Source organism: Mixophyes fleayi, chromosome 4 (assembly GCF_038048845.1).
Source record: "Mixophyes fleayi isolate aMixFle1 chromosome 4, aMixFle1.hap1, whole genome shotgun sequence".
NCBI lineage: Eukaryota > Metazoa > Chordata > Amphibia > Anura > Limnodynastidae > Mixophyes > Mixophyes fleayi.
The window spans coordinates 201,406,002-201,432,523 of NC_134405.1; the positions used below are offsets into that span (position 1 = coordinate 201,406,002).

The 26,522-nt window shown below is 43.6% G+C and overlaps 1 protein-coding gene across 1 annotated transcript in view; it reads left to right on the plus strand.

Annotated features, from left to right (window-relative positions):
• Positions 1–26,522, plus strand: part of CDHR2 (cadherin related family member 2) — a 185,834-nt gene that overhangs the window by 22,566 nt on the left and 136,746 nt on the right. The window contains exons 6-7 of the mRNA XM_075209134.1: positions 4,715–4,804; positions 14,081–14,170. Coding sequence (XP_075065235.1) covers positions 4,715–4,804; positions 14,081–14,170 — 180 coding nt within the window. The remainder of the gene's footprint in view (positions 1–4,714; positions 4,805–14,080; positions 14,171–26,522) is intronic.

Sequence of the window (26,522 nt, forward strand, 5' to 3'; positions counted from 1 at the left end):
GTGGGGTTGCTTCTCAGCCAAGAGAGTGGGCTCACTCACAATTTTGCTGAAGAACACAGCTATGAATAAAGAATGTTACCAAAACATCCTCCAAGAGCAACTTCTCCCAACCATCCAAGAACTGTTTGGTAACGAGCAATGCCTTTTCCAGCATGATGGAGCACCTTGCCATAAGGCAAAAGTGATAAATAAGTGGCTTAGGGATCAAAACATCAAAATTTTGGGTCCATGACCAGTAAACTTCCAAGACCTCAATACCATTGAGAACTTGTTGTCAAACCTCAAGAGGCGGGTGGACAAACAAAAACCCACAAATTCTGACAAACTCCAAGCATTTATTAGGCAAGAATGGGCGGCCATCAGTCAGTATATGGCCCAGAAGTTGATTGACAGCATGCCAGTGCAAATTGCAGAGGTCTTCAAAAAGAAGGGTCAACACTGAAAATATTGACTCTTTGCATAAACTTAATTGTCAATAAAAGCCTTTGACACTTAGGAAATGCTAATTTTACTTCAGTATACCATCATCATCACCTATATATTTATATAGCCCCGCTAATTCTGCAGCGCTGTACTCCTCCACATCGGTCCCCACCCCATTGGAGCTTACAATCTAAATCCCCTAACATACACACACACAGACCAAGAGAGACTAAGGGCAATTTAATAGCAGCCACTTAACCTACCAGTAGGTTTTTTTTGAAGTGTGGGAGGAAACCGGAGCACCTGCAGGAAACCCACGCAAACACGGGAATCAAACTCATGACCCTAGTGCTGTGAGGCAGAAGTGCTAAGCATTAAGCCACCATGCTGCCCATTGCAACACCTGACAAAAAGGTCTAAAAACACTGAAGCAAACTTTGTGAAAACCAATACTTGTGTCATTCTCAAAACTTTTGGCCATGACTGTAGCTGTCATTTTGTCGAAATAATAAATTGCTAAATAAATGATAACTAGAATCTGATTGGTCTCTATAGGCAACATCTCCACTTTTTCAATCCAGCTCCTTGATAAATTTACCCCCTTGTCTTATTGTTGTAGATGCTGTTTCCACATTGGGTGAAAATAGACGTATATTTGGAATTTACTTATGTACTTAAAAAAGCACTACTGTTGATTTCCACATAATCATTAACATTTCATGGTTTATAGCTAGGAATTTATTTTCTCTTCAAATAATCTCTATTGTTCACACTTATTATTTTTATAGCTAACAGTTATGGTAGCACACTATAGTTATCTTTATTTATTTTATAAAAATAACAATAATTTTGCTTAACCTTAGTTAATGAGGTTTACAATAGTCTGGATCCCATAGATTGTAAGCTTGCGAGCAGGGCCTTCTCACCTCTTTGTCTGTTTTACCCAGTTTGTTTATTAGTTTACTATGTTTGTCCCCAATTGTAAAGCGCTACGGAATATGTCGGCGCAATATAAATAAATGATGATGATGATGATAATGATGATGATCTGTGCCAGAATCACAGTTCCATTCCTAGCCAAGATTTAAAAAGCATGTCACATCCAAGATAAACTTCACATGGAGGTGACTAGTGCGTGATGTCTCTTCACCCACCAGAGGGATTCCAATGAACTCCCCACCCTGCTCTTATCCAGTCTCATAGAACTAATTCTAATCCAATAGTGACTATAAACTGTAGTACTCTAATTGCATAAGATGGGAACAACATGTGGCAGTATCAATATTTTGAATGCTTGCCATACAAATATACATTTTATAAATTCTAACAAAGCAAAGGACAATGCATAGTCTATATATAAGTGGTCTTCGATGTCTACAACATTTTCTAGGAATTTGCAGTCACTTATCTTATTATTATTTCTGAGCTGCACAGTCTTAACAATACATGGGCACATAACACATTATAATACATATAATATACCATATACACTATATGGACAAAAGTATTTGGCCGCACCTGTTAATTATTGAATTGAGGTTTTTCAATCAGACCCTTTGTCAGAGGTGAATAAAATCAAGTACCTAACCATGCAGTCTCCATTTGCAAACATTTCTGATACAAAATGTGTCATTCTGAAAAGCTCAGTGACTTCAAGCGTGGTACTGTGATAGGAGGCAATAAGACGGTTCCTGAAATCTCATCCCTGCTGGATATTCCACGGTCAACTGTAAGTGATATAATTAGAAAGTGGAAACATTTAGGAACGACAGGAACTCAGCCTCAAAGCTGAAGACCACGTAAAATCAAAGAGCAGGGTCAACGACTGCTAAGGCACATGCTGCGTAAAAGTCGCCAATGTTCTGCTGATTCCATAGCTGAAGAGTTCCGAACTTCCACTGGTATTAAGGTAAGCACAAAAACTGTGGAGCTTAATGGAATTGGTTTCCATATCCAAGCAGCTGCATGCAAGACTCACATCACCAAGACTGATGCCAAGCGTCAGAAGGAGTGGTGTAAAGCACTCCGACACTGGACTTTGGAGCAGTGGAAACGTGTTTTGTGAAGTGACGAATCCCGCTTCTCTGGATTTGGCGGATGCCGGGAGAACATTACCTGCCTGTCTGCATTATGCCAACTGTGAGGTTTGGTGGAGGAGGGATAATGGTATGGCGCTGTTTTTCAAGGTTTGGGCTAGGCCCCTTATCTCCAGTGAAGGGCAAATTTAATACTTCAGCATACCAAGTCATTTTGGAAAATGCTATGCTTCCAACTTTGTTGCAACAGTTTAGGGAAGGCCCTTTTCTATTTCAACATGACTGTGTCACGAGGAAGATATCGGCACCTGCAAGTATTGGCACTGCTACGCTAGGAGGTGCGGAGTCTAACACGCCGTCGATTTTCACCAGGGACCCCCGTAAGGAAGTTTGGACTTTGCGGCGAACAAGGTGCTAGTTGCGGCCCTCCCAGGTAGCTACCTGCAAGATGGCGGAGATATTCGTGGTCGTACAGGCTGGAGTCAGGAACCGAGCGGGCAGATAAGGTACAAAATCAGGAAGCAATCTGGATATATATATAAATATATATGAGGCACAAACGCTGGAGGCTAGTAGAACTAGTTGCTCTGGCACTCTAGTGGTGTCAGAGCAGGCCATTTATAGGAAGCAGTACTTCCTCATTGGTGGGCAGTGGCTCGGCGGTCAGACGCGTTGACCGCCGACAGGAAGTCCCAAATACGCGTCCCGTTGCTATGGCGACGGGCGCGCATGCGCCCTGTGCCACCGGAAGGAGCGTCCCCGTTGCCTAGCAACGGGGCGCTCCATAGAGATCAGACGTCCGTCCCCGACTAGCGAGGATGCGCGGGGACGGCGTCTGATAGACTGTGTCCCAGTGCACAAAAACTGTGCAGCGGGAGCTTAATGGAATTGGTTTGCATATCCAAGCAGCTGCATGAAGACTCACATCACCAAGACTGATGCCAAGCGTCAGAAGGAGTGGTGTAAAGCACTCCGACACTGGACTGTGGAGCAGTGGAAACGTGTTTTGTGAACTGACGAATCCCGCTTCTCTGTTTGGCATTCAGATGGGCGAGTCTGGATTTGGCGGATGCCAGGAGAACATTACCTGCCTGCCTGCATTATGCCAACTGTGAGGTTTGGTGGAGGAGGGATAATGGTATGGCGCTGTTTTTCAAGGTTTGGGCTAGGCCCCTTATCTCCAGTGAAGGGCAAATTTAATACTTCAGCATACCAAGTCATTTTGGAAAATGCTATGCTTCCAACTTTGTGGCAACAGTTTAGGGAAGGCCCTTTTCTATTTCAACATGACTGTGTCATGAGGAATATATCGGCACCTGCAAGTATTGGCACTGCTACGCTAGGAGGCGCGGAGTCTAACACGCCACCGGTTTTCACCAAGGACCCCCGTAAGGAAGTTTGGACTTCGCCGGAAGGAGCGTCCCCGTTGCCTAGCAACGGGGAGTTCCGTAGAGATCAGACGTCCGCCCCGACTAGCAAGGAGGCGTGGGCATGGCGTCTGATAGGCTGTGTCCCAGTGCACAGGGCTACAAAGACATGGTTTGATGAGTTCAGTGTGGAAGAACTTGACTGGCCCGCAGAAAGCCCTGACCTCAACCCCATCAAACACCTTTGGGATGAACTGGAATGGAGATTGCGAGCCAGGCCTTCTCGTCCAACATCAGTGCCCGACCTCATAAATGCTCTACAGAATGAAGGGGCACAAATTCCCGTAGAAACACTCCAATATCTTGCGGAAAGCCTTCCAAGAAGAGTGGAAGTTGTTATCACTGCGAAAGGGGGTTCAACTCCATATTAAATATGTATTAAGTATATGTATTTGAATACAGTGTCATTACAGCCCCTGTGAGTGTAGTTGTCAAGCGTCCGAATACATTTGTCCATATAGTGTATATAATGAAATTTTTAAATCACACACACACACACACACACACACACACACACACACACACAAAATTATACTTGTACTTGTTAGGTGAAGCATGTTAAATACATGAAAGTCGTAATCATTTTAATCATTAAATATTATCAATGAAATTGACAGTACTTAATTGCACATGTCACTGGTACATATAGAGGTAACCATAAAATCTAAATCAAGCCTGGATATGGTATCTTTCTTTCTAGTCATTGCTATGTAGCATGAAGAGATGTAAACTAGTTAATGTATGGCAAAGGTTTTCCTTTATCAGTACAAAATAGGGTCCTTTCCTTGTCAAGTGTATTATAACCTTTGTCATGACTTCTCTCTTTAGACTACCAGGATTACCAGAATAATTGTGATGGATTGCAATGATAACTACCCTGTATTTAATCATATGCCTTACAGAGTCGAAGTCAAAGAGGTATGCAATGTTATAATTTATATATAATTGTTGATCTTAATATGAAATATATGGGGAGAAAGCACATGAGAAAGTAGAATAAACGAAAGAAGCCAATTTGCCAAATCTGTAACAGTTTGAGGTAATAGACAACACATGCTGAGTGACTGACTGGACCTGCCTTTGGAATGTTAGTGAGTTCTCACTTGTATTGTACATATAGGGCCTGATTAATCTTTGACCTCAATGTGAACGCAATTTACGTTTTTTTTAAATCTGAAGAAAATTGCACACAGGTACGCTCGTTTTCAAGTACAAGCAGATCTCAAGAAATGTTTACTTTTAAATACGGGTATAAGTATGCTCTGGCTATACGATACTTGCTGTATGCAGACTAGAGATGTTCATCATAGTTGCTAACTCTCCCGGAATGTCCGGGAGACTCCCGAAATCTGGGTAGGTCTCCCGTGAGAGCAGGCAAGTATCCCGCATACGGCAACTTACTCGTCAAAATTACGCAATTTGCGGAGAATCGCGTCATTTTGGTCCCGCCCCCGCTACAAAATTAAGGGTTTTGTCGCGGGTGTGTAGCCAAAATGACGCGATTGACCGCCCTCCGCCCCCTCCCCTCTCCAACCACGCCTCCTGCCCGGGATCCCCCAGAATTCACTTTTCAAAGGTTGGCAAATATGATGTTCACTGACCTCCATGTTTTGGTTTTGGTTTTGGATCTGTATTTTTTAGAAAAAGTGCTAAAATATGCTAAAATCACATAATTTTGCTCTTTTTTTTTGTTCCTACATTATTATTAACATCAATAACACTAATTTCCAGTAATTTCCAGTCATTTTTGACCATCTCACAGGTCACAATATTATTTTCATACACTCTTGGAAAAAGACTGCAGCGAGCGGGCTGGATGCTAAACGACAAAGCAACGACACAAACACACAGCAGTTCACAGCACATCTAGGAAACTGACACACAGCAGTGACAGAAAAGAAAAGTGGTGCAATATGGAATTGTATTTGGGACCTCCCACCCACCCATATGCTAAAAAGCTTTAACAAACTCACACAGAAACAGGAGGGGTAGCAGCAGGGGCGGATCTAGAGAATACTGCTACCCAGGGCGATGTAGGGGGAGGGGGATTTAGGCCCCACCCCTTTCTGACATCTGAGGCTGCCGGCGGCTGCATACTATGTGCAGGTCCGTTCAGCAGTGACAGGCAGGGACAGTTTGCTGCCCGGATGCTCTGATTGTGTTTAAAACACAATCAGAGCGGCCAGGCAGCACGCTGGCCCTGCCTGTCACTGCTGAATGGACCTGCACATAATGTGCAGCCGCCGGCAGCAAGCCCCTGCTAGGGGGGGGCGATCACCCCGATCGCCCCCCCCTGGATCCGCCACTGGGTAGCAGGTACAGTTTAACAAAGCATGCACTTCAGTGACAAGGAGTGCCACTTTTGTGTCTTAAGTGCTTGGTTTGTTTGGGCCCCCAAAAAATATGCTAACAATGGGCTTAAGGCAGCTAATCTAATAGTGCTGTTAATGAACTGTAAGACTGCAGCAAGAGGCTGGTTAGAACAGAGGCACAAACACACAGCAGTTTATATCACAACTAGGAAACCTTGCCAGTGCCACAGAGCAGTGTCAGGAAAGAAAAGTTGTGCAAGATGGAATTGACCTTGGGCCCTCCCACCCAACCTTAAGTTGGATCTTAAAAAGGGCATACACAGTTTAACAAGCCAAGTACTTCAGAGACAAGGAGTGCCACTTTTGTGGCTGAGGTGCTTGGTTTGTTTTGGCCCCCCACAAAACAAGCTAACAATGGGCTTAAGGCAGCTAAGCTAACAGTGTTGTCAATGAACTCTACAGTGGCAAGATATAATTGTCATCATTTTTAGCTTCATCTTTAGCTTCATCCTCACCCCAATCAGTGTGTACATCATCCGCATACAATATTAATTCATCCCCACAGGAATGCACCATTACAGAAGTCTCTGCAACAGAAATGTAAAAAACAGAAATGTAAAACAGAAGCTTTTACATCCTTTAAAGAAAAAGACACATCTTTAATAAAGTTGAAACTTTACTATAGAAATATATAAAATTTCCAACATGCCATTATACCCAAAATATTAATAAGCATTTCAGCAACAGCTAGCTTCCATCTCTCCGCTAGATCCCATCACCTGCAATCTACACTGTTATCATCCTTGCCCTCATCAATGTTTACATCATCCTCACACAATACTAATTCATTCCCGCTGGAATCCACCATTACAGAAGTCTCTGTACTTTGATGTAAATGCCGGTAAAGGCCTTCCTCGTGGAATTTGTAGTTCATTTTGACCCCCCGTCCTCCGGGCCAAAGCACAAAACTAAGAAATGAGAAAAAAAATGTAGGTTTGAAAATAACCCAAAAAAAACAAACGCCGGTCGGCAGTGACCCGGATCCCCTGGCATGTCCGGGCCCGGGTAATTAGTACCCGCCTCCCCTCTCGGCGCCCTTATGAAGATCCACCCCCAGCAGCAGCAGCGGGACTAATGCTCAAGAATTCTTCAGAGGAATCCTGGATAGGGGAGAAGTCATCTAGCCTTAGCAACTTGGATGCAGGACTAACTCCGATCACTAGTGAGGATATTGATGAGGAAGGTGTTGTTGGTGTGGCTTTACTAATGCTACAAATGGCTAGACAACAGTTGTCAGGATTGGGTACAAATAATTCCACACATAAGAGGTGGATTTTTTGGTCTTATGCCCATGCATGACATGGTGTTCTTCTTATCACTGGCAAGAACTGCTTGCAATGGTGCAGGACTTACACAAACAACATCATCCTCCTCAACATCCTCAGTAGCGTTGTAGTCAGTTATAAAAATATCCCCCTCATCCTGTTGCAAATACATTGTGTTTGAAAAACTAAGGGATGTCATTGCAACATGGCTTATCCCGCTTGGACTCTCCTGAGGATATTTCATTTGTGATAATGACAATCAATATTGTGACAGCATTACAGTGAGGAGAATTCCATCACATTCCCTGTTTTGCTCACACAATCAACTTGTTTGTACAGAGCTTTTTAAAAAATGACAGGCACATGCAGGAGATGCTGTCTGTGTCCCGAAATAATTCGGGTAAATTTCAGCATTCAGCAACAGCATGTAGGAGATTGCAGCAGCTGCAAGAAGAATGGAATTTGAGGGGAATGTACTTTTGTCTAGCGCAGTGAAGAATACTTTCCATGTTGTGCAAGGTGCTGAAACCACTTTAAGTAGTTACCTGTGAAGTGAGATGAGACACTGTTAGCTTGAGTTAAGTGATTCCCCTAATTAGACTTTTGGAAAAGCAGCTGGAGAAATTGAAGGAGCGGATGAAACAAAGCAATACCGCTAACTATGTAGGACTTTTAGATCGAGTACTTTATTTGCTTCACCAGGATCCAAGAGTTATCAACATCTTAAAATCGGATCACTACATTTTGGTAACTGTGCATTATCCTTGGTATAAGAGCCATGTCTTCTCATTCTTTCCAACTGCTTGCTAATATTTTGGGTAGAATTTAAAAAGGTACCTTTAAAAAGGTAAAAGCTTTTTGATTTACATTTTTGTTTCCCTGAATTAAAACCACTATGCACTTGAACATAGGCTTTAGCAGATGACATTGAGGGATTAGTATCATCATGACTGGTGCCAGCAGCTGTGGAGAGAGGAGGTGTTTGTTTCAGCTCTGACTTCCAGAAGCCTGCAGGGTAGAGTTTTTTTTTGCCTAACCCAGCCTTGATGGAGCCTCCTGGGGCAGCATTCCAGGAGAGTCCCCTGCCTACTGAGCCTGGTCCAGGCCTAGGCCCAGATTCATCCAGGATCCCTGATAATCAGCTTCCCAGGATGAGTGGTGCTACTGCTGATGAAAATGCAGAAAAGGCCCTGGCTTCAACATCTCCAGGTGACAAAACAACAGGCTGTGATCATGATAAAGCTGAAGTTAAAGCTCCTGGTTCAGTGCAGCCTGTGGAAGAAAAGAAACCTGCAGCAAAGATAACCCACTGTTTTCAACTTACCACATTAGAGGGAGAGAGTGGTTCAGGGGGTGGGCTGGATCCTGGGGTGGAAGTGCCTTTTTCATCCAGTCAGGAGGCTGAAGCCTTGGGGGATGCCCGGTCAGTGCCTGACTCCAGAGAGTATCTATCCTGGGGAGACAGAGTGGAAATAGAGGATCTGCAGGAAGAAGTGCAAAGGGCAGAGACCTCAGTTGCTAGATTGCAACAGAGAATTGCTATAAAAAAAAAGCTAAAGAAAAATAATTTGTTTACTCGTGATAGAGTGGAAATGCAGAGGGCTATTGATGAATTGGCGGATAACCTAAAGTATAAAGAATCTCACCTGGAGGAGTTGCATAAAAGAATGGCATATTACCAGCAACATGCCAGCAATCCGAGAGAGAGTAGTCAGCTGTTAACATCTGCTGATTCTTTTACTACACATCTGTCCCAAGGTATGATACAGCTGACTCTGGGTCCTGCATGTGAAGCTGTAAAATGTGCCTATGTAAATACAATCTCACAATCTGCCTCAGTCCCTCTGCCTGCTAATATCCCTGTGGAAGAGATGGAAAATTTGGAAGGAGAAATGCCCTTTATTCATCCATAAGGGTGTTGTGCTGAGAAGTGGGGAAAGTATTTGCTGAAACTGGAACAGTTGAAGGCTTTTGATTGGGTCAATCATGAGTACCTCTGGTGTCTACTTGACAGGTATGGGCTTCCAGAGCGAGTGGTCAATTGGATTAGAGTGATCTACAGGCAAGCATTGTAAATGGTTGGGTAGGTCCTACTTTCTCGGTGAGTTCGGGAGTCAGACAGGGATGTCCCCTGAGCCCCCTCTTGTACGTGTTTGCAATCGATCCCTTCATCAGGAGGGTGGAAGACAACACAGTGAGAGGGGTGCTTACGCAGATGACGTCACAATCGTGATTTCCGATGTGAATGATGCGAAAGACGTGACGGTTGATATCTGTACATATTCTGAGGCCTCAGGGTCCAGAATCAATCAGGATAAGTGTGAAGCTTTCTGGATGGGGGAGGAGGGTCCGCATTTCGACGTTCAGGACAGCTTTCCCCAGGCGAGCGAGGAGATTAAAATTCTTGGCATCCGATTTGGCCCTGGTGATTATGCCAAGCGAAATTGGGAGATTAGGCTGGGAGCAGCTTCCGCTAAAGTGGTACACTGGAAAGGATGGCATTTGTTTCTTAGGGAAAGGGTGGACTTGATCAAGACTTACCTAATTCCAGTCTTTTTGTATGTCAGCTGTGTATGTCTTTTGCCAGAATCTTTATGGGCCAGGGTGAATGCAGTGTTCTTCCAGATGCTTAGGGGGAACAGGCTGAGCCTTGTTAAGCGTAGCGTGACCTACAAATTGAGGGGGGAGGGGGTCCTGGGTATGGTAAACCCAGTGCTCTTCTTTTCTGCTCACCTTTCTTAAATTACATCTGCACAGTCTCATCTTGGAGACAAGGAAATGGCAACTGGAGGTGGGAGAGGTCAACAGCTCCTCTAGAAGGTAGTTGGAGAGGAGAGTCTTGCGGTTTCACTACTGGGAGCCTCTGTCACTGAGGGACTGCCCGGGTAGTGTCTGCTCAGATGCCATAGCTCTGATCACTGATCAGAGGATACCACTGAAGCTCAGGGACATTGCCTGACTCTCCTTCCACGGGAGACTCTATGTTAGAGGAAACCTCAAGGTAAGGAATGCCGATGATCATTTCTTGTTGAGGTGTCCTTTTAACATAGAGGTTTATGATGGGTCTCATGTGTCTTGGGCACCTCTAGTCTTTCAGGGCTTAGTTACCCTGAGTGGGTTTACAGGATGCTCAAGAAGTTTAAGGCTTTTGGTTTGGTCACTCTGTTTTTAGTTACATTAGTGATTAAGTATTACACGTGGAATACACAGTGTTTAGTGACAATCCGCAAGAAAGTCCTCCCTTGCAAAGAGGTGGTGGGAGATATTCTTCACGAGGTTTGGAAGATAAGGGATATGGAGAGGCAACCGATGGATGCTGTGAGCTGGGCCAGGCTTTGGCGTGGCTTGAAACCCCCATAGTGGGTGGGTGGCGGAAATCTGGGGCCTCTCCATCTGTTGGCTTTCTATTTCTTCACTTCCAAGTAGATTTTGATTGGTTCTTTTTTTTTAGTGCTTGCATATGTTTAGTCATCCTATTTAGTTCCACTATGCTTGTTTTTAGTTTTTGTACAGTTAATGTTTGTTTTAACATTAAAGTTGTGATTTATTATGGTGCATATAACCAGTTTATGTTAGCCATGAAGGCCTGTGGACTTTTCTATTTTTATGGACTTTATGTATTATGAGCATAGACTTTTTTTATTGGGATATGGGAGGGGTTTCGTTATTGTAAGATTGTTGTGTTATGTATTTTGTTGCAAGTTTTTCTAAATAAAAAGATCAGCAGCTAGATGCTGCTCCTGGTCTTCTGTGAACTGATGTTAATCCATATCGATGGCACAGAGCAATGTGACTGGAGAGTGACAAGAACACTGCTACCCCTGTTTCTGTATGAGCAACGGCACAGAGACTGGAGAGTGACAAGAACAATGTGACTGGAGAGTGGAGAGTGGCAGAACACTGCCACCCCTCCTGTTTCTGTGTGAGCTATGGCACAGAGCAATGTGACTGGGGACTTTATAGAACACTGTCATCCCTACTGTTTCTGTTTCAGCAATGGCACTCACACAGTAGACTGGCAAGAACACTGAAACCTCTCCTGTTTCTGTGTGAGTTATACCACAGAGCAATGTGACTGAAGACTTTTAAGAACAATACCACCTCTCCTGTTTCTGTGTGAGCTATGGCACTGTCACAGTTTAGTAGAATTGAATCCTTGGTCTGCCTAGTTAAGCACTACTTCCAGTGAGGCGCGGAATCTAATGGGCAGAAGGTTTTCACAAGGGACCGCCACAAGGTGGTTTGGCCTTAGCTGCGTCTGCACCGTAGGTCACTGCCTTCATTGGGAATACCAGGCGAAACCTTTAAGGGAAGTCCCCGACACAAGGAGTTGTATAGCACCGACGGGAGTGCTAGCTGGCTGAAGACACAGGAGGCAAGGAGATAGTCTGCGGATGGCCGATATGCCACAGGGATGAAAGAGATGACACAGGAGATGTTATAGTCTGCGGATAGCAGGTTTACTACTTTAATGGTGGAGAATACACAGGAGGTGTAATATTATGTGGACAGCACGTTTACCACTGGAATGGTGGAGAATACAAAGGAGGTGTTATAGTCTGCAGACGGCAGGTGTATCACAGGAATGGTAGAAATTCAGCAGGAGATACAAGGAACCACGCCTAGCATCTATGGGTAGTCGACCAAAAGAACAGGCACTGAGCTGCAGGAGGAAGTGCCTTTTAAACTAGGAGTCATAATGCGAGCCAATAAGGGATCAGCAGAAGGGATAAGGAGATCGGGTCTGCGCGTGAAGATGGCGAACAGCCGGGATGGAGGTCAGTTTGGAGCAGGTAAGCACACTGGGTCTCGGTTATGGAAACCGAATGCCCGGCATGTAGACTGGAAAGAACACTGCCACCTGTCCTGTTTCTGTGTGAGCTATGGCACAGTACAATGTGACTGGAGACTTTTCAGAACACTGCCACCCCTCCTCTTTCTGTTTCATAAATGACACTGCCCAACTGCACTGGAGACTGCCAAGAACCCTCCTACCCCTTCTGTGTCTGTGAAATGGCGCCGGATCTCCGTGGAGGGCGGTAAATATTCCAAATCTCACGAGATTCGACAATGCAGCAATGACGTTTTGCCTCATTTTCATTTCCGAGGGCGCGAAAGTAGCGAGCCGGATCTGCGGTGCTCGGGTGGGCTCGGTTTTCAGAAACCAAGCTCTAGTATCTTTAATGCAGACAGAGATGACATACATACATCAGAATGTTCTTAATGCCCAATTTACATAAAATGCATTGTTACAGTTTCTCTTACTTGCAAACACATGTTCTGACATGTATACACGTCATCACTATCAGACAGCACTTACACGTCAGTTTACAGAAATAGAGGAAAATACATGCAAATAATAACATTTCCCTAAACTATGTTTTATAATTACTGCATTGGATTCAATGTGATAGCATTATGGCTCTGTTTGGCAATAAGAAGCTTGCTTAACACACAGAGTATGACCGAATTTACATAACATGGGCCTAATTCATATTTGGATGTAAGTCCCGTTGCATGCTGTATCTTGCGTGAAGTTGCTCTGTGCATGCTCAGAAACAGACTTTATGCCAGTGAACATAATTAATTCAAGTCCAAACACAAATAACACTACCGACTGTCTACGATTTGAAGGGGAAGGGAAGTGGCGGATGCATGTAGGCAATGTATAGTAAAGTATAGTAAATATAGTTCATATAGTAAAGGCATGCCGATATTCTGATATGCTACAAGTGTATTATGTCAAAAAAATTAGCAAAAAAATTAGAAAAAAAATCGAAATGTATTTTTTATTAAAGTTTTTAGTATTAAGAGATGAAAATGCATTGAATATTTTTTTCCCATGCATCCTGATGGGACATTATATTGCACATATGCATTGTGCGTATCCTACAGTGTGTTCTGTCTGTCTGTATACAGCATGTACCGTATAGCCGTCTGTACTTGAATACAGTCGTACATACTAACAATTTCTGTACAATTTTAAAAGACACAAATTGCGTGCACATTGCATTCACATTCCATTCTTTCATGAATCTGGTCCATCATGTCTAAATGAAGTGCAATGGGTTGCGATTGCTCATTTGAGGGCTTATTTTCAGTTTAGTGGTTGGCCCTGGAAAACTACTAGATTATTACATGTCCTCAAAGAGTATCTTGTCTCTAAAGTGCATTTAGACACACAAATACCAATGAGTTATTTAATGCATGTACAAAACTCCAATAAGCATTGTTTTCAAGAGTTGTAATGGAGGACTGGTTCAAAAGTGATGCTAGGCAGAACTTTGAAGTGATGTTTACTTTTTCTGGTAATCCTACAAATGGTTGCATTCAAAACAATGCATGGAGGCACAACCCAAAAGAGGAAGTGAACATACACTTTTATGGGCACAGTGGTGAACAAAGGGCACATTATGTACTGCAGGTCGGCATATGTTGTGGTTGATAGATGAACATTAATGTATCTTTGACATAATACACACACCAGACACCAGTAATATATCCCATATAATAAAATAAAGATGGCAAAGAATAATTATTTTTATTTTTTATTTTAGAATGAGACGCTGGGTTTTTTAATCATCCAGGTTGAAGCAGAAGATTACGACTTTGACAGATCATTACCAGTCACAATCACAATTGAAGAGGTAAAAATTAAAGTTGGAGCAATTAATTACATTATTTGCAGATAAGCATAATCATTTTATAATGAACTTTCATGGTTGGGTATGTCTTATATGCTGCTGTTGAGAAGACCCATAACAAATATTTTCTTTAACTATGAACTACATTACATTACCTGCATAATTGAAACTATGAGTATAGGTTTTTGGGTTGGGTTTGAACAAGAGTAGGATAACAAGTTGGTATGCCCAACATTTAGTTTTGTTATGATAACAATAACAATAAAAATTAAACTACACTTTTTTTTAATTATGTAATATTCATATCTATATTTCTTCTTTTAATGCTTATTGTTAAATATTTCTGTAACACCTGCTTACACGCCCTTTGTGTAGTTAGTAGCGAGGAAGTGGTGATGCATGAATATATGTGTCTTCTATTTCTCACTTTTGACCTTCTAGCAGTGCCTGCACATGAAAACTCACTGCGCTTTGGGGTGATAGACATGTTCCACCTACCAGGGATTTATTCAGGAAAATCCCTCCCTGCACCAAACTGATCCTGACACAAGCTAACAGCGGACACAATGGATCGGGCACTGAAACCACCTGGTGCATTGATTATATGCAAAAATAAAATTGCCAATCAGTACCTTTTTATAGCAAAAATAGAAATACAGCTATAACATATAACATTATAACTCCCCCCCAGACACATTATAATTCGACCCCCTTCAGACACATTATGACAACCCCCAGTCCACCTGTACTTACCTACATGCTGCTCACATCAAAGTGAAACCATCCTGCAGAGTGAGCAGGGCATTTGGAGCTCCTGGCTTGCTCTGCAGGCTGCTGGACAGTGTGTGATGGCAAGGTAAAAGGAATAGCATTGATTCCAAGACTGACATTTGCATTTGGAAGCTGATGCTGTGAACCCACAACATGCAGTCAAAGGAGATCTCAATGCAAGTAAAACTGTCCATCCTTAGGCAGCAAAAACAAAATCAATTAGAGAGATAACAGGACCCCTAGGAGTGGCCAAATCAACAGTTTGGTGAATTCTGAGAAAAAAATAAAGCAGTGGTGAGCTCGGCAACACAAAAAGCCTGGACGTCCATGGAAGACAACAGTGGTGGATGATCACAGGATCCTTTCAATGGTAAAGATAAACTCTTTCACAACATCCAGCCAACTGAAGAACACTTTCCTAGAGGTAGGTAGATCAGTATCCAGGTCTACCATAAAGAGAACACTTTACAAGAGCAAATACAGAAGGTTCACCACAAAGTGCAAACCATTCATAAGCCTCAAGAACAGAAATGCCAGATTAGATTTTGCCAAGAAAATCTACAAAAGCCAGCCCAGTTCTGCAACAGCATTCGGTGGACAGAAGAAACTAAGATCAACCTTTACCAGTATGGGGAACGCTTGGAATGGCTCATATTCCGGAGCATACCACATCATCTGTAAAACATGGTGGAGGTAGTGTCATGGCACGGGCATGCATGGCTTCCAATGGCACTAGGTCACTATTGTTTATTGATGATGTGACAGAAAACAGAAGCCGCCAGATGAATTCTAAAATGTATAGTTATATACTATCTGCTCAGATTTAGCCAAGTTAGCAAAGTTGCGCTTCACAGTTCAGATGGACAATGACCCAAAACACATTGTGGAAGCAACCCAGGAGTTTTTGAAGACAAAGAAGTGGAATATTCTGGAATGTCCGAGCCAATCACTTGATCTCAACCCGATTGAGCATGCATTTCACTTGTTGAAGACACAACTAAAGACAGAAAGACACACGGACAATAACTGAAGATATCTGCAGTATAGGCCTGGCAAAGCATACTATGGTAGGAAACCCAGTATTTGTTGATGTTCTTGGGTTCCAGACTTCTGGCAGTCATTGCCTGCATAGCAGAGCCGTAACTAGGCATGTGCGGTCGGAGCCGTCACCCAGGGCGCAATCCCAAGGGGTTTGTGTACAAAAATGGTTGCGATTCCGAAACGTTTCATACAATATTTTTGTTAAATGCCTTGAATTAAAGCCAGCACTTCAATTGCATCTCCATTGTTTAATTTCAAATCCATTGTGGTGGCGGACAGAGCAAAAATTATGAAACCCGTGTCACTGTCCAAATATTTTCAGGCCTTGCTGTAATTCCAGAGTCCAAGATGGCCGCCGGCACCTCCACTCCATTCAGAAGTGTTACCTCACATAGTGGGGTATCACAGATACTAAGCACAAAAAAGTTAATTATTTTTTTTAAGTTGAGATGACTTTAATTTCCTCTTTTGTTTATGCCCATCTGTTACAAAATAATTGTTTTAGCTTTCTGGCTTATTTCTGTTCTTTTCAACCATGCCCTCATATCATGAGACTTATGGCTCTATTTATCAAAATCCAGCGATATGGAAGATTTCTATCACTGCTTATCACAGTAAAGGAAAATCTCCCCTCACCACAATTTACAATTTAAATTTAGCCAGGACAGCTGAGTGATACACAGCTCTCCAGCGATAATGCTTGGCAGCAGTAAGGCTGATCTTAACGCTCCGCCATGCGTGAATTTGGCAGCTGGGCTTCCAGTCCCACTTTCTATAAAGAATAAAAATAATAATAATTTTAAAAAAATAGTAAAAGTAAAAAGTTTTCTCTTTATATATTGAATTTATGAAAAATGCCTTATTTCTGTAATAAAGCATTTTTTTCTGTTGCCACTGCTATTGCCATCCCTGCAGCAGTGAAGGAGGCTGTGAGTTCCTAAATAACTAGTAAATAACAAAAGTATAGCTGAACTCACAGCACTGGAAATGTAACAGGTGCCAGGACGAGTGAATGAATCAAATGAAACTAATAAACTGATGCCTGGAACAATTTGTAACACACACAAAAAACTTTTTAATAAAACATATAAAACTTTGACGAATACTAATTTATCCCAAGAACCAATGTGACTGGATCACTTACAAGTAACTTATGGTATAAATTTATTTAAAGGAAATAGCGCAGGGCGCTTATTTATATAATTGCCAATGCACTTATTTTTGATTTTATGTATATTTTGATATAGGAAATCTTTATTTCTGAGACCAGGGGAAGAAATTTGTTTCTTGTTTAACCTTGCTAGAGGAAATGCTGTCTGAAGAAAGGACCCATGGTAATTAGATCTTTTGATGTGTGAGGGTCCACTTGAAGACACAGGAAGGTTTAATTAAGTCTTACTACTAGATTTCCTGTGTCTAAAAACAAGATGCAGGACATCACAGCATTTCTAGAATTTCACAGATAAGTGTAAATATTGTTAGCTTTGCAATGCATGTAAATCCATGTTTGTGTAAACAAATGGTATCCTGGCTTACCCTTTGAGGCTGTGCCCAAACTGTATAAAAAGCACTGTCTTGTATTGAAACTCATTCTGATGTTCATCTGATCTGACCACTGATACCTTTAATCAGTGGAACTGTCCTTCTCAGGACACTTGAGCGAAATAAACATCACTCTTTGCTTCAAGACCCTGCTTGACAACTTCTTCAATATTGCTGTAATCCTGTGACCTAAAGATTAGAACCTAAATCTAGTCCTTCCTCTGGCTGTTTTTGAGGTTTGGACATAGCTTTCCAGTACCATGGCTCTGCCGCTACCCAACAGTTCTGGCCAGTGTGATAGGCCAGGGGGGATCCATCCACAGCACCCTGATCCATAGTAAGCGGTCAGGGGTACCAGCCCAAGTGTACTAGCATGGGAGAACACAGTTACCCAGAAGGAACATGGTTCTGGGTGCCATAAATGAGTCCAGTGGTGGCAGCAGGCTCCTCCTACTGTGGCAGGAGGGGTGTATTCGGAATAACGAAAGGGGACGGTGGCAAAGTAAGCCCAGCTGGTTCCCAGCAATAACAGACAGGAAGGCATAGGCGGTCACAATTAAAAAGAAGCAAAAAGTGTATTTCTTCTGATGAAGTCGTTTATATGCGATGAAATGCGTTAGAAATTTATACTGACTGACATCCAGAAACATTTATTTATTTTAAATCGACTTGAAAATTTGATTTTGCTAATTTGTGTCTACTCACCCTTTTAATCAGCAGTTGTTTCAACGTGCTATGCAGAAGAATATGCCACAAGTTGTAAGAGATAAGTGTACATCTCTTTTTTGTGAATAGATGAGGAAACGTAATGTTTTTCTATCATACGTGCCTACACGATTTTCTGTTACTTGTATTACACCACAACCCTTTTTGTTGTTTATGACTCTCTGGATTCTTGGATAGTTTAGTCTTTGTCAAAGAACTTTCCCCTTTAACTTCGTAATTTTTATTACAGGGTTCCCATTAATCTATATTTGTATTGTAGTATTTTCTTTCCAGATGGAAGGTCACCAAGTCGTTATTTGTATCTGTATTGCACTTATGTAATGAGATAACAATACTTACTCTGTGCAGCATCTATCAGCATATTAATGTACATTGAGATGCTTGAATATTATATTATGTTTTATATGTTTTATTAAAAAGTTTTTTGTGCGTAATACAAATTATTCCACGCACTCAGTTTTTTAGTTTAATTTGATTCTTTCACTCGTCCTTTCACCCGTTACATTTCCAGTGCTGTGAGTTTTGCTATTCCTTCTACTACTTTCAGTAAAGTAATTCTTTCTCAAATTTAATGAATGTCCTCTTGTTCTAATATGTCTCCTCCTTTCCATGCTTTCCTCCTGTAGCTTGATAAAACCCTTCATATATTCAAAAGCTTCTATCATATCCCCCACTATCTTCTTTGCACCAAGCTATACATATTGAGATCCTTTAACCCATCCTGGTACATTTTCTGATGTAGATCATTTTGGGAAGTTTAAGTGACCTAAAACTTGAATAATGAAAATAGACTAAGGGGTATATGTAACAGATTCTGGATACTATATTACTAATCTTGATTAGCGCTGGCTTACCTGAGGTGCGGAGTCTAACGATCTCCCCAGTGTTCACCAAGAACCGCCGCAAGGCGGGGTGGGCTTCGCTGCCAGGAGTTGCAGGTCGCGGTCCCCAGGTTCGCCTCAAGATGTAGTACAGCGGAGTGAAGCGGTGGTAGCGGAGTCAACAAGCCGGTACGGTACACAGGGATGGAGTCAGGCAGAATCAGAAGGCAACTCGGAGTCAACAAGCCAGGTTCGGTACACGGGTCACAAGAATAGGAGAATGGTCAGCAAGCCGGGTCGGTACACAGGGATTAGAGAGCCAGGGAAGTCAAACAGGCAGAGATCAGCACACAGGAGACACTGGAAACAGGAAGACACTGCAATCCACGAAGAGCAGGAGCCAGGAACAGGTAAGTGTTGCTCTGACACTCAGCGAGTGTCAGAGTGAGGTTTTTATACAGAAGGGGATTCAAAATCCCCGCCTCTAGGTTGTGGTCATGTGACCGCCTCCGGGTGCGGTCACATGGTCCTGAATGCGGAAGTGCGGCTGGACGGAGCGGCGGGGATAAGGTAAGTCCGTAACAGTACCCCCTGCCATAAAGGTGGACTCCGAACACCTAATAGGGTTTCAAAGGAAATTTTTTATGGAAGGATTTAAGTAGACGGGGAGCATGTAGGTCAATGGCTCTTACCCATGAGCGCTCCTCAGGGCCGTAACCCTTCCAATCCACCAAGAACTGTATGGCACCTTGAACAGAGAGATGGGTTGTTCCAAGGCTTGTGTGGGAATAGCGAATTGTTTAACTACTGTGGCAGAAATGAAATTTCCTGCGGCTCCGGAATCTAGAAGAGCCGACTGCGGGAAGGTCTTTTGTCCTAACTGAAGGGAAATGGGAATAGACAGGCAATCATTACTATTGGGAACTGACTGACACTGAGAAAAGAGGCCCAACGACACAGCTCCAGAACTCGTTAGGCCCTGTCGTTTCCCGAGCGTTTGGGACAAGAACTCAGAAGATGGCCACTCTCTCCACAATATAAACACAACTTGTTCCGAAATCTCCTCTCCCTCTCTTCGGCTGATAGGCAGGTCCTCCCAAGTTGCATGGGCTCTTCAGGGGGAAGAACAGGGGTTTGGAAGTTGGGGGCCAAGCGAATCATGCTACGCCGCGACTGTTCCTTCTCGGAATTACGTTCCTTGAAACGCAAATCAACTTTGACACAGAGGGAGATAATGTCGTCCAAAGACGTGGGGAGTTCCTGGGATACCAACTCGTCTTTGATTCGGTCTGAAAGGCCCTGCCAGAATGTAACTACTAGAGCCTCATCGTTCCAGCGAAGTTCAGAGGCCATGGTTCTGAAGTGGACCGCATACTGCCCCACAGACTGGTTTCCCTGGCGGAGACGTAGTAAGCCGGAAGCGGCATTGGACACCCTTCCTGGCTCATCAAATATTTTCTTGAAGGTGGACAAGAAGAGGTTGAAGTTATGTAGAATGGGGTCGTCCCTCTCCCATAAGGGGGAAGCCCATGCTAAAGCTTGACCGGACAATAACGAAATCACATAGGCCACTTTCGTTTTTCCGGAGGGGAAGTTCCCAGGTAGAAGCTCGAATTGTATGGAGCATTGGTTTAAAAATCCTCTGCAATTTTTAGGGTTTCCATCGAACTTAGGTGGGTTAGGTAACCGTAGCTGCGAGGAAGAAGCTGCTGCTGCGGCCTGAGGTACAGGGGCCACTGCCGGCCCAGGTGATCCACCAGCCACTAGGGTGTTCTGGACAACATCCAAGCGAGTGGATAGACTATTGAGGAATTTTAAAAGTTGCTCTTGGTTAGCTTCTTGCTTATCCATCCTTCCTACTAAATGCTCCAACAGATCTTTAGCTGTGGTATCCATGGTCAGAGCAAACTGTAACAGATTCTGGATACTATATTACTAATCTTGATTAGCGCTGGCTTACCTGAGGTGCGGAGTCTAACGATCTCCCCGGTGTTCACCAAGAACCGCCGCAAGGCGGGGTGGGCTTCGCTGCCAGGAGTCGCAGGTCGCGGTCCCCAGGTTCGCCTCAAGATGTAGTACAGCGGAGTGAAGCGGTGGTAGCGGAGTCAACAAGCCGGTACGGTACACAGGAATGGAGTCAGGCAGAATCAGAAGGCAACTCGGAGTCAACAAGCCAGGTTCGGTACACGGGTCACAAGAATAGGAGAATGGTCAGCAAGCCGGGTCGGTACACAAGGATTAGAGAGCCAGGGAAGTCAAACAGGCAGAGATCAGCACACAGGAGACACTGGAAACAGGAAGACACTGCAATCCACGAAGAGCAGGAGCCAGGAACAGGTAAGTGTTGCTCTGACACTCAGTGAGTGTCAGAGTGAGGTTTTTATACAGAAGGGGATTCAAAATCCCCGCCTCTAGGTTGTGGTCATGTGACCGCCTCCGGGTGTGGTCACATGGTCCTGAATGCGGAAGTGCGGCTGGACGGAGCGGCGGGGATAAGGTAAGTCCGTAACAGTATATTTACTAAACTGCGGGTTTGAAAAAGTGGAGATGTTGCCTATAGCAACCAATCAGATTCAAGCTGTCATTTATTTAGTACATTCTACAAAATGACAGCTAGAATCTGATTGGTTGCTATAGGCAACATCTCCACTTTTTCAAACCGCCGTTTAGTAAATCTAGCCCTAAATCTTCTATTAAGCTTTATTTACTATCCTCAAAGCACAACAACAGCAGAGTATAACATGCAAGTAAATCAACTTAAAGTCATCATACAAGTTGGTTGATGAAGGGAACTGAACTAACAGCAAATTTCTAACCTTTTATACCTTCTGAAATAAATGTGTCATTATGCAATCTACAAATCATTGTGACATGATAGGATTAGTTAAGCTAAATGATCCCCTTCTTCTAAAGAGACTTTGCTGACTTAATCAAATGTTGACTAAAGTGGAGTATTCAAAAACAAAATGGAATTTAATTTTACATCAGACCATGCATCATTTTTGCAGTCATTCTTTGTGCAATCTCTAAATGATCTATTTCCTTCTGGCGTATTCTAGATGTGGTCTTACCACTGACCTATATAGTAGCATCACCCATACTTGCCAACTCCCGGAAACTTGCTGGAGGGCGCGAAAACGTACTGTACGTCACAGGGGGTGGGGCCAAAATGACGCGATTGGCCTCACCCCGCCCCCTCCCGCCCTCCAAAATGGCGTGATTCTCTGTGAAATCTTGGATCCGGGAGAAATGCCAGCTCCCCCGGGAGTCTCCCGGACTTTCCGGGAGAGTTGGCAAGTATGGCATCACCACCTCTCTTATTGTGCATTTGTTCAATGCTGTAAAATAGGCACATTTCCAGGGACAAACATTTCCAAGCACCAATCTTTAAATCCTAAGACTATTCCTGGATATTAGGCACAATAGGCAAATGTGGTATTGTTTCTGCAAAGTCACTAAAGTTCTTTAGGATTTCCAGTGTAACCCCTGGGGATGCTGCAGTTGGACTTGAGCACCCAGGGGCTAATAATCACAATTGCATCAGTAAGAAAAGAGATGCATATAGCTATTTACCAGTCAAGGAGAAGGAACTACATCTCCCAGAAAGCTGTTATGAAGAGGGGGCGGAGCCTAAGAAGACTGAGAAACCAGAGGGCGGAGAGAGAGAGGGAGAGAGGAGCATCCTGGGAGGGACTGAGCTGTGTGACCAGTTCAGATAGGTGACCCTAGGCAGAAGGGCACTGGATGAGTGATCTGAGCAGAGAGAGCAGTCTGCAGAGATATCAAAGCTCGGTGCAGTTCTGAACAGAACCTGCTGGAAGCCACAGTTTGAAGCTGTAGGAGGAGGTTTGCATGCATCTCTGAAGAAGGACATTTTACAAGTCAGCCATTTTGGAGATAATCAAGTTCAGACCTGTGACACACTGGTGCAGATAAGTTACTGGTTATTTTTATCTATCTGTTGTTGTTCAAGTGGGGTTTGGACTATATCTGGCCACAAGGGCTGAAGAGTTAGGGATAGATGGGTGGGCAGGTAAATATGCACCAAGTGTGTGTCTAATCAGCACTTGTGGAACTACAAGTCCCAGGATACAAATTAGAAAGGATTTTACAGTTGTTGCTAGAGGAGGGTCTGCATACTGTGACTGCTGTACCTCACTGCAAGTGATTTAAAGATCTCCAAAATCTGCAAACTGGACGCATGATGTTTCCATGCCATGCTGCATACATACAGAAGGGCCCCAACTTGCAGTGCACTGCTCTATTTGTGTGGTGTGTTTGAATACTGCTGTGTGTGTTTGGCAGTACATTGTAGGGCTATAAGGGAAAATATATAAATTCACCCTGCAAGATATTCACAGTATCAGGAGCAAGTAAGATATCTGATATATTTTTTCATGTGTATAAAGCTGTGACAGTTAATGGTTATATTGTTATATATTATATTATATTGTATGCTGTTATTGATTTATTGCGAGTTTTTGTGTTAACTTGGTGTGCATAGTAAGAAGTGGTGCGCCACTTTCATCCACACTTGTTTATTACTGTATTGTATTGTTTGCACTATTATTTCAAATTATACCAAAGTATATTTTTCTATAAAATTACAAAGCTGCATTTAGGATTTCCATTTAAATAAATGTGCCTGGCTGGCTTTTGCAGCACACATTTTGTCACAGAGTGTTAATACTGGGCAGGGGGTTTCCCGAATCTCCCCCTGGTGTATCTTTTGAACACCCCCAAGAAGAGAAAGCAGAGATTAGGGTGGAGGCACTGAAAACCAAGTACCAAGGTGAGAAGCATCTGCGTGGTTCAATATATATATATACCCTCACAACGCTTAATACACAAGGGGGTGTTACAGTGGAGGCACTGCTGAGATACTGAAGACACACTCAGTGAAACCCATCAGCACAGACGTCATGGATAGTATAAGAGAAGAAGTGTTTCTGTGGTGTGAACAACAGACTGTGGCCCCAACTCGATGTTTAGGGATCTATGGTGACTCTCAGGGAGTGACAGATGAGGAAGTCCTGCATGTGCTCCACAGGATTTATGGGGTAGAACATCCTAAAATCCTTGGATGGAAAGGTAGAGAACAGCATAAGACCAGTCTGATCCTCTGTGAGACGCAAGCAAAATTGGATAAAGATTTTCTTCCCTCCCTCGTTTCTGGGCCACAAAAACAACAATGGCATATTGTGATACCGTTAAAGCCAAAACAGCTAGTCGCAGCACCTCTTAATGCTGAACTTCCAGATGGAGATATTAACCGACAAGTATTCCCTCAGGCCAGGGAAGAGAATTCTCAGTCACCCTCCAGTACTAGGAAAACTGATGAGGATCAAAGCGAACTGTTCCTCACTGCTGTACAGAAACTGGTAGACCAGTTAGGAAAGTCACAGCATGAAGGGGGCTACAGAAGGCTCCGGCTCTTCTCAGGAATAAAACCAGTCCCTACTGGGGAAGAAACTTACGAGGCATGGAAAGAGATGGCTTCCCAATACCTGGAGGAATGGCATTGCTCCGAACCCTATAAGAGACAGCGGATCGTTGAAAGTCTGCGAGGTCCCGCTGGAGAACTAATCCAAGCTGTACGGAGAAGTGACCCCCAAGCCACTGCACGACACTACTTAGCGACTCTAGATCAGGAATATGGAATGGCAGAGGATGCAACAGATCTGCTCTATCAGCTACGCCACACCTATCAGGAGTCAGGGGAGACATTGTCCAATTATATCTATCGGCTGGACAAGCTGATCCACCTTATTGTGTCAAAGAAAGGAATACCCCTAGCAGAAGTAGACGACAGGCGTATGCAACAGTTGTTACGGGGTGCTCTGTCCCATGACCCAGTAGCGATGAAGATAAGAAATGCTCAACTGGGACAACCATCACCTACTTTTCTTCAGTTGATACAAGATGTTAAACAAGAGGAAGCTATAGTTAAATCCCGAGAGAGGGTGACCAAGAAAGTCAAGGTCGTACAGTCAAAGCCCGAGGCTGACCTTCCCAGCACTGAGTTAATGAAGATTGTGGAGAAACAAGGTGAGCAGATTGCTCAGTTGTTGGAGATGCAGAAGCAGATTCAAGCACAGATGCTGAAATACCACACTACCGAGCAACTGCACCCGAACATCCACCCCCGGCAAGTTCTCAAAGCTAACACTACTCGGAAACAGAACAATTGTTTCACTTGTGGAGAAGTTGGGCATCTCGCTAGACAATGTCCTCAGAGGAAGGGAGGAAGGTGGTCACCCTCACCATCCCACCGAGATAGGAAGCTTTCGGAAAACTGAAAGGGAGGACCAGGAACCCCCACACTGGCCCTCTAAAGAAAGCTGACATTAACACTGTGGGGAACTCTCACCTGGAATGGGGTCTTTTGCCCAAAGGATTGCTGGGACCCTCTCCTCACGTGCCGGCATGTCTAAATGGGAGACCTTGTATGGCCTTGCTAGATAGTGGTTCACAGGTGTCCATTGTGTTCGAGAAGTGGTACCGAGATAATCTATCTGACTTGCCCATAAAGCCATTGTGTGGACTGACCATCTGGGGTCTGAGTGACAAGAATTATCCCTACCTTGGGTACATCACTGTACCTTTGAAGTTCCCACGGGAAGTAGCTGGAATAGAAGAAGAGGTGAACGTGCTTGCACTTGTCTGTCCTGAGGCCGAAGGAGAACCTCGAGATGTCTCAGTGATTATTGGAACTAACTCCCATTTGTTCGAGATACTGGCCAACTGGTGCCAAGAGGTGGGAGGAGCAAGTTATAGTAAAACACTTAAGATTCATCCTATGTGCCTTGCTGCTTATAAGAAGAAAGAGGAAAAAAAATCTCAGAAAGAAACCACATTACAAATAGGAAGTTTTGATCAATGCTTTAATGGTAGTGATGCTAGTCAAGAAGACCGACACTGGCTAGTTATGCAAATGCTACAAAGAGAGGCTGCCTTCTCTTCGGGGGACTGGGATTTAGGTCTAGCGACAGGAGTGGAGCACCACATAAGGCTAACGGACGACAGACCTTTCCGAGAACGGTCAAGACGCCTAGCCCCTGCTGATTTGGATGATATTCGGGAACATTTAAGGGAGATGCTAGAGAATGATGTGATTGAGAGATCTGAGAGTCCCTATGCTTCTCCTATTGTGGTGGCTAGAAAGGAGACGGGAAAAATACGGATGTGCGTGGACTACCGGACATTAAACAAGCGCACGATTCCTGATCAGTACACTGTCCCTAGGATAGACGAAGCCCTTGATTGTCTTCAGGGAAGCAAGTGGTTTTCTGTGCTAGATCTACGCAGCGGGTACTATCAGATATTGATGAGTCAGAAGGATGCTGAGAAAACCGCCTTCATCTGCCCGGTTGGATTCTTTCAGTTCAAAAGATTGCCACAAGGATTATCAGGGGCTCCAGCCACTTTCCAACGATGCATGGATGATGTTGTGG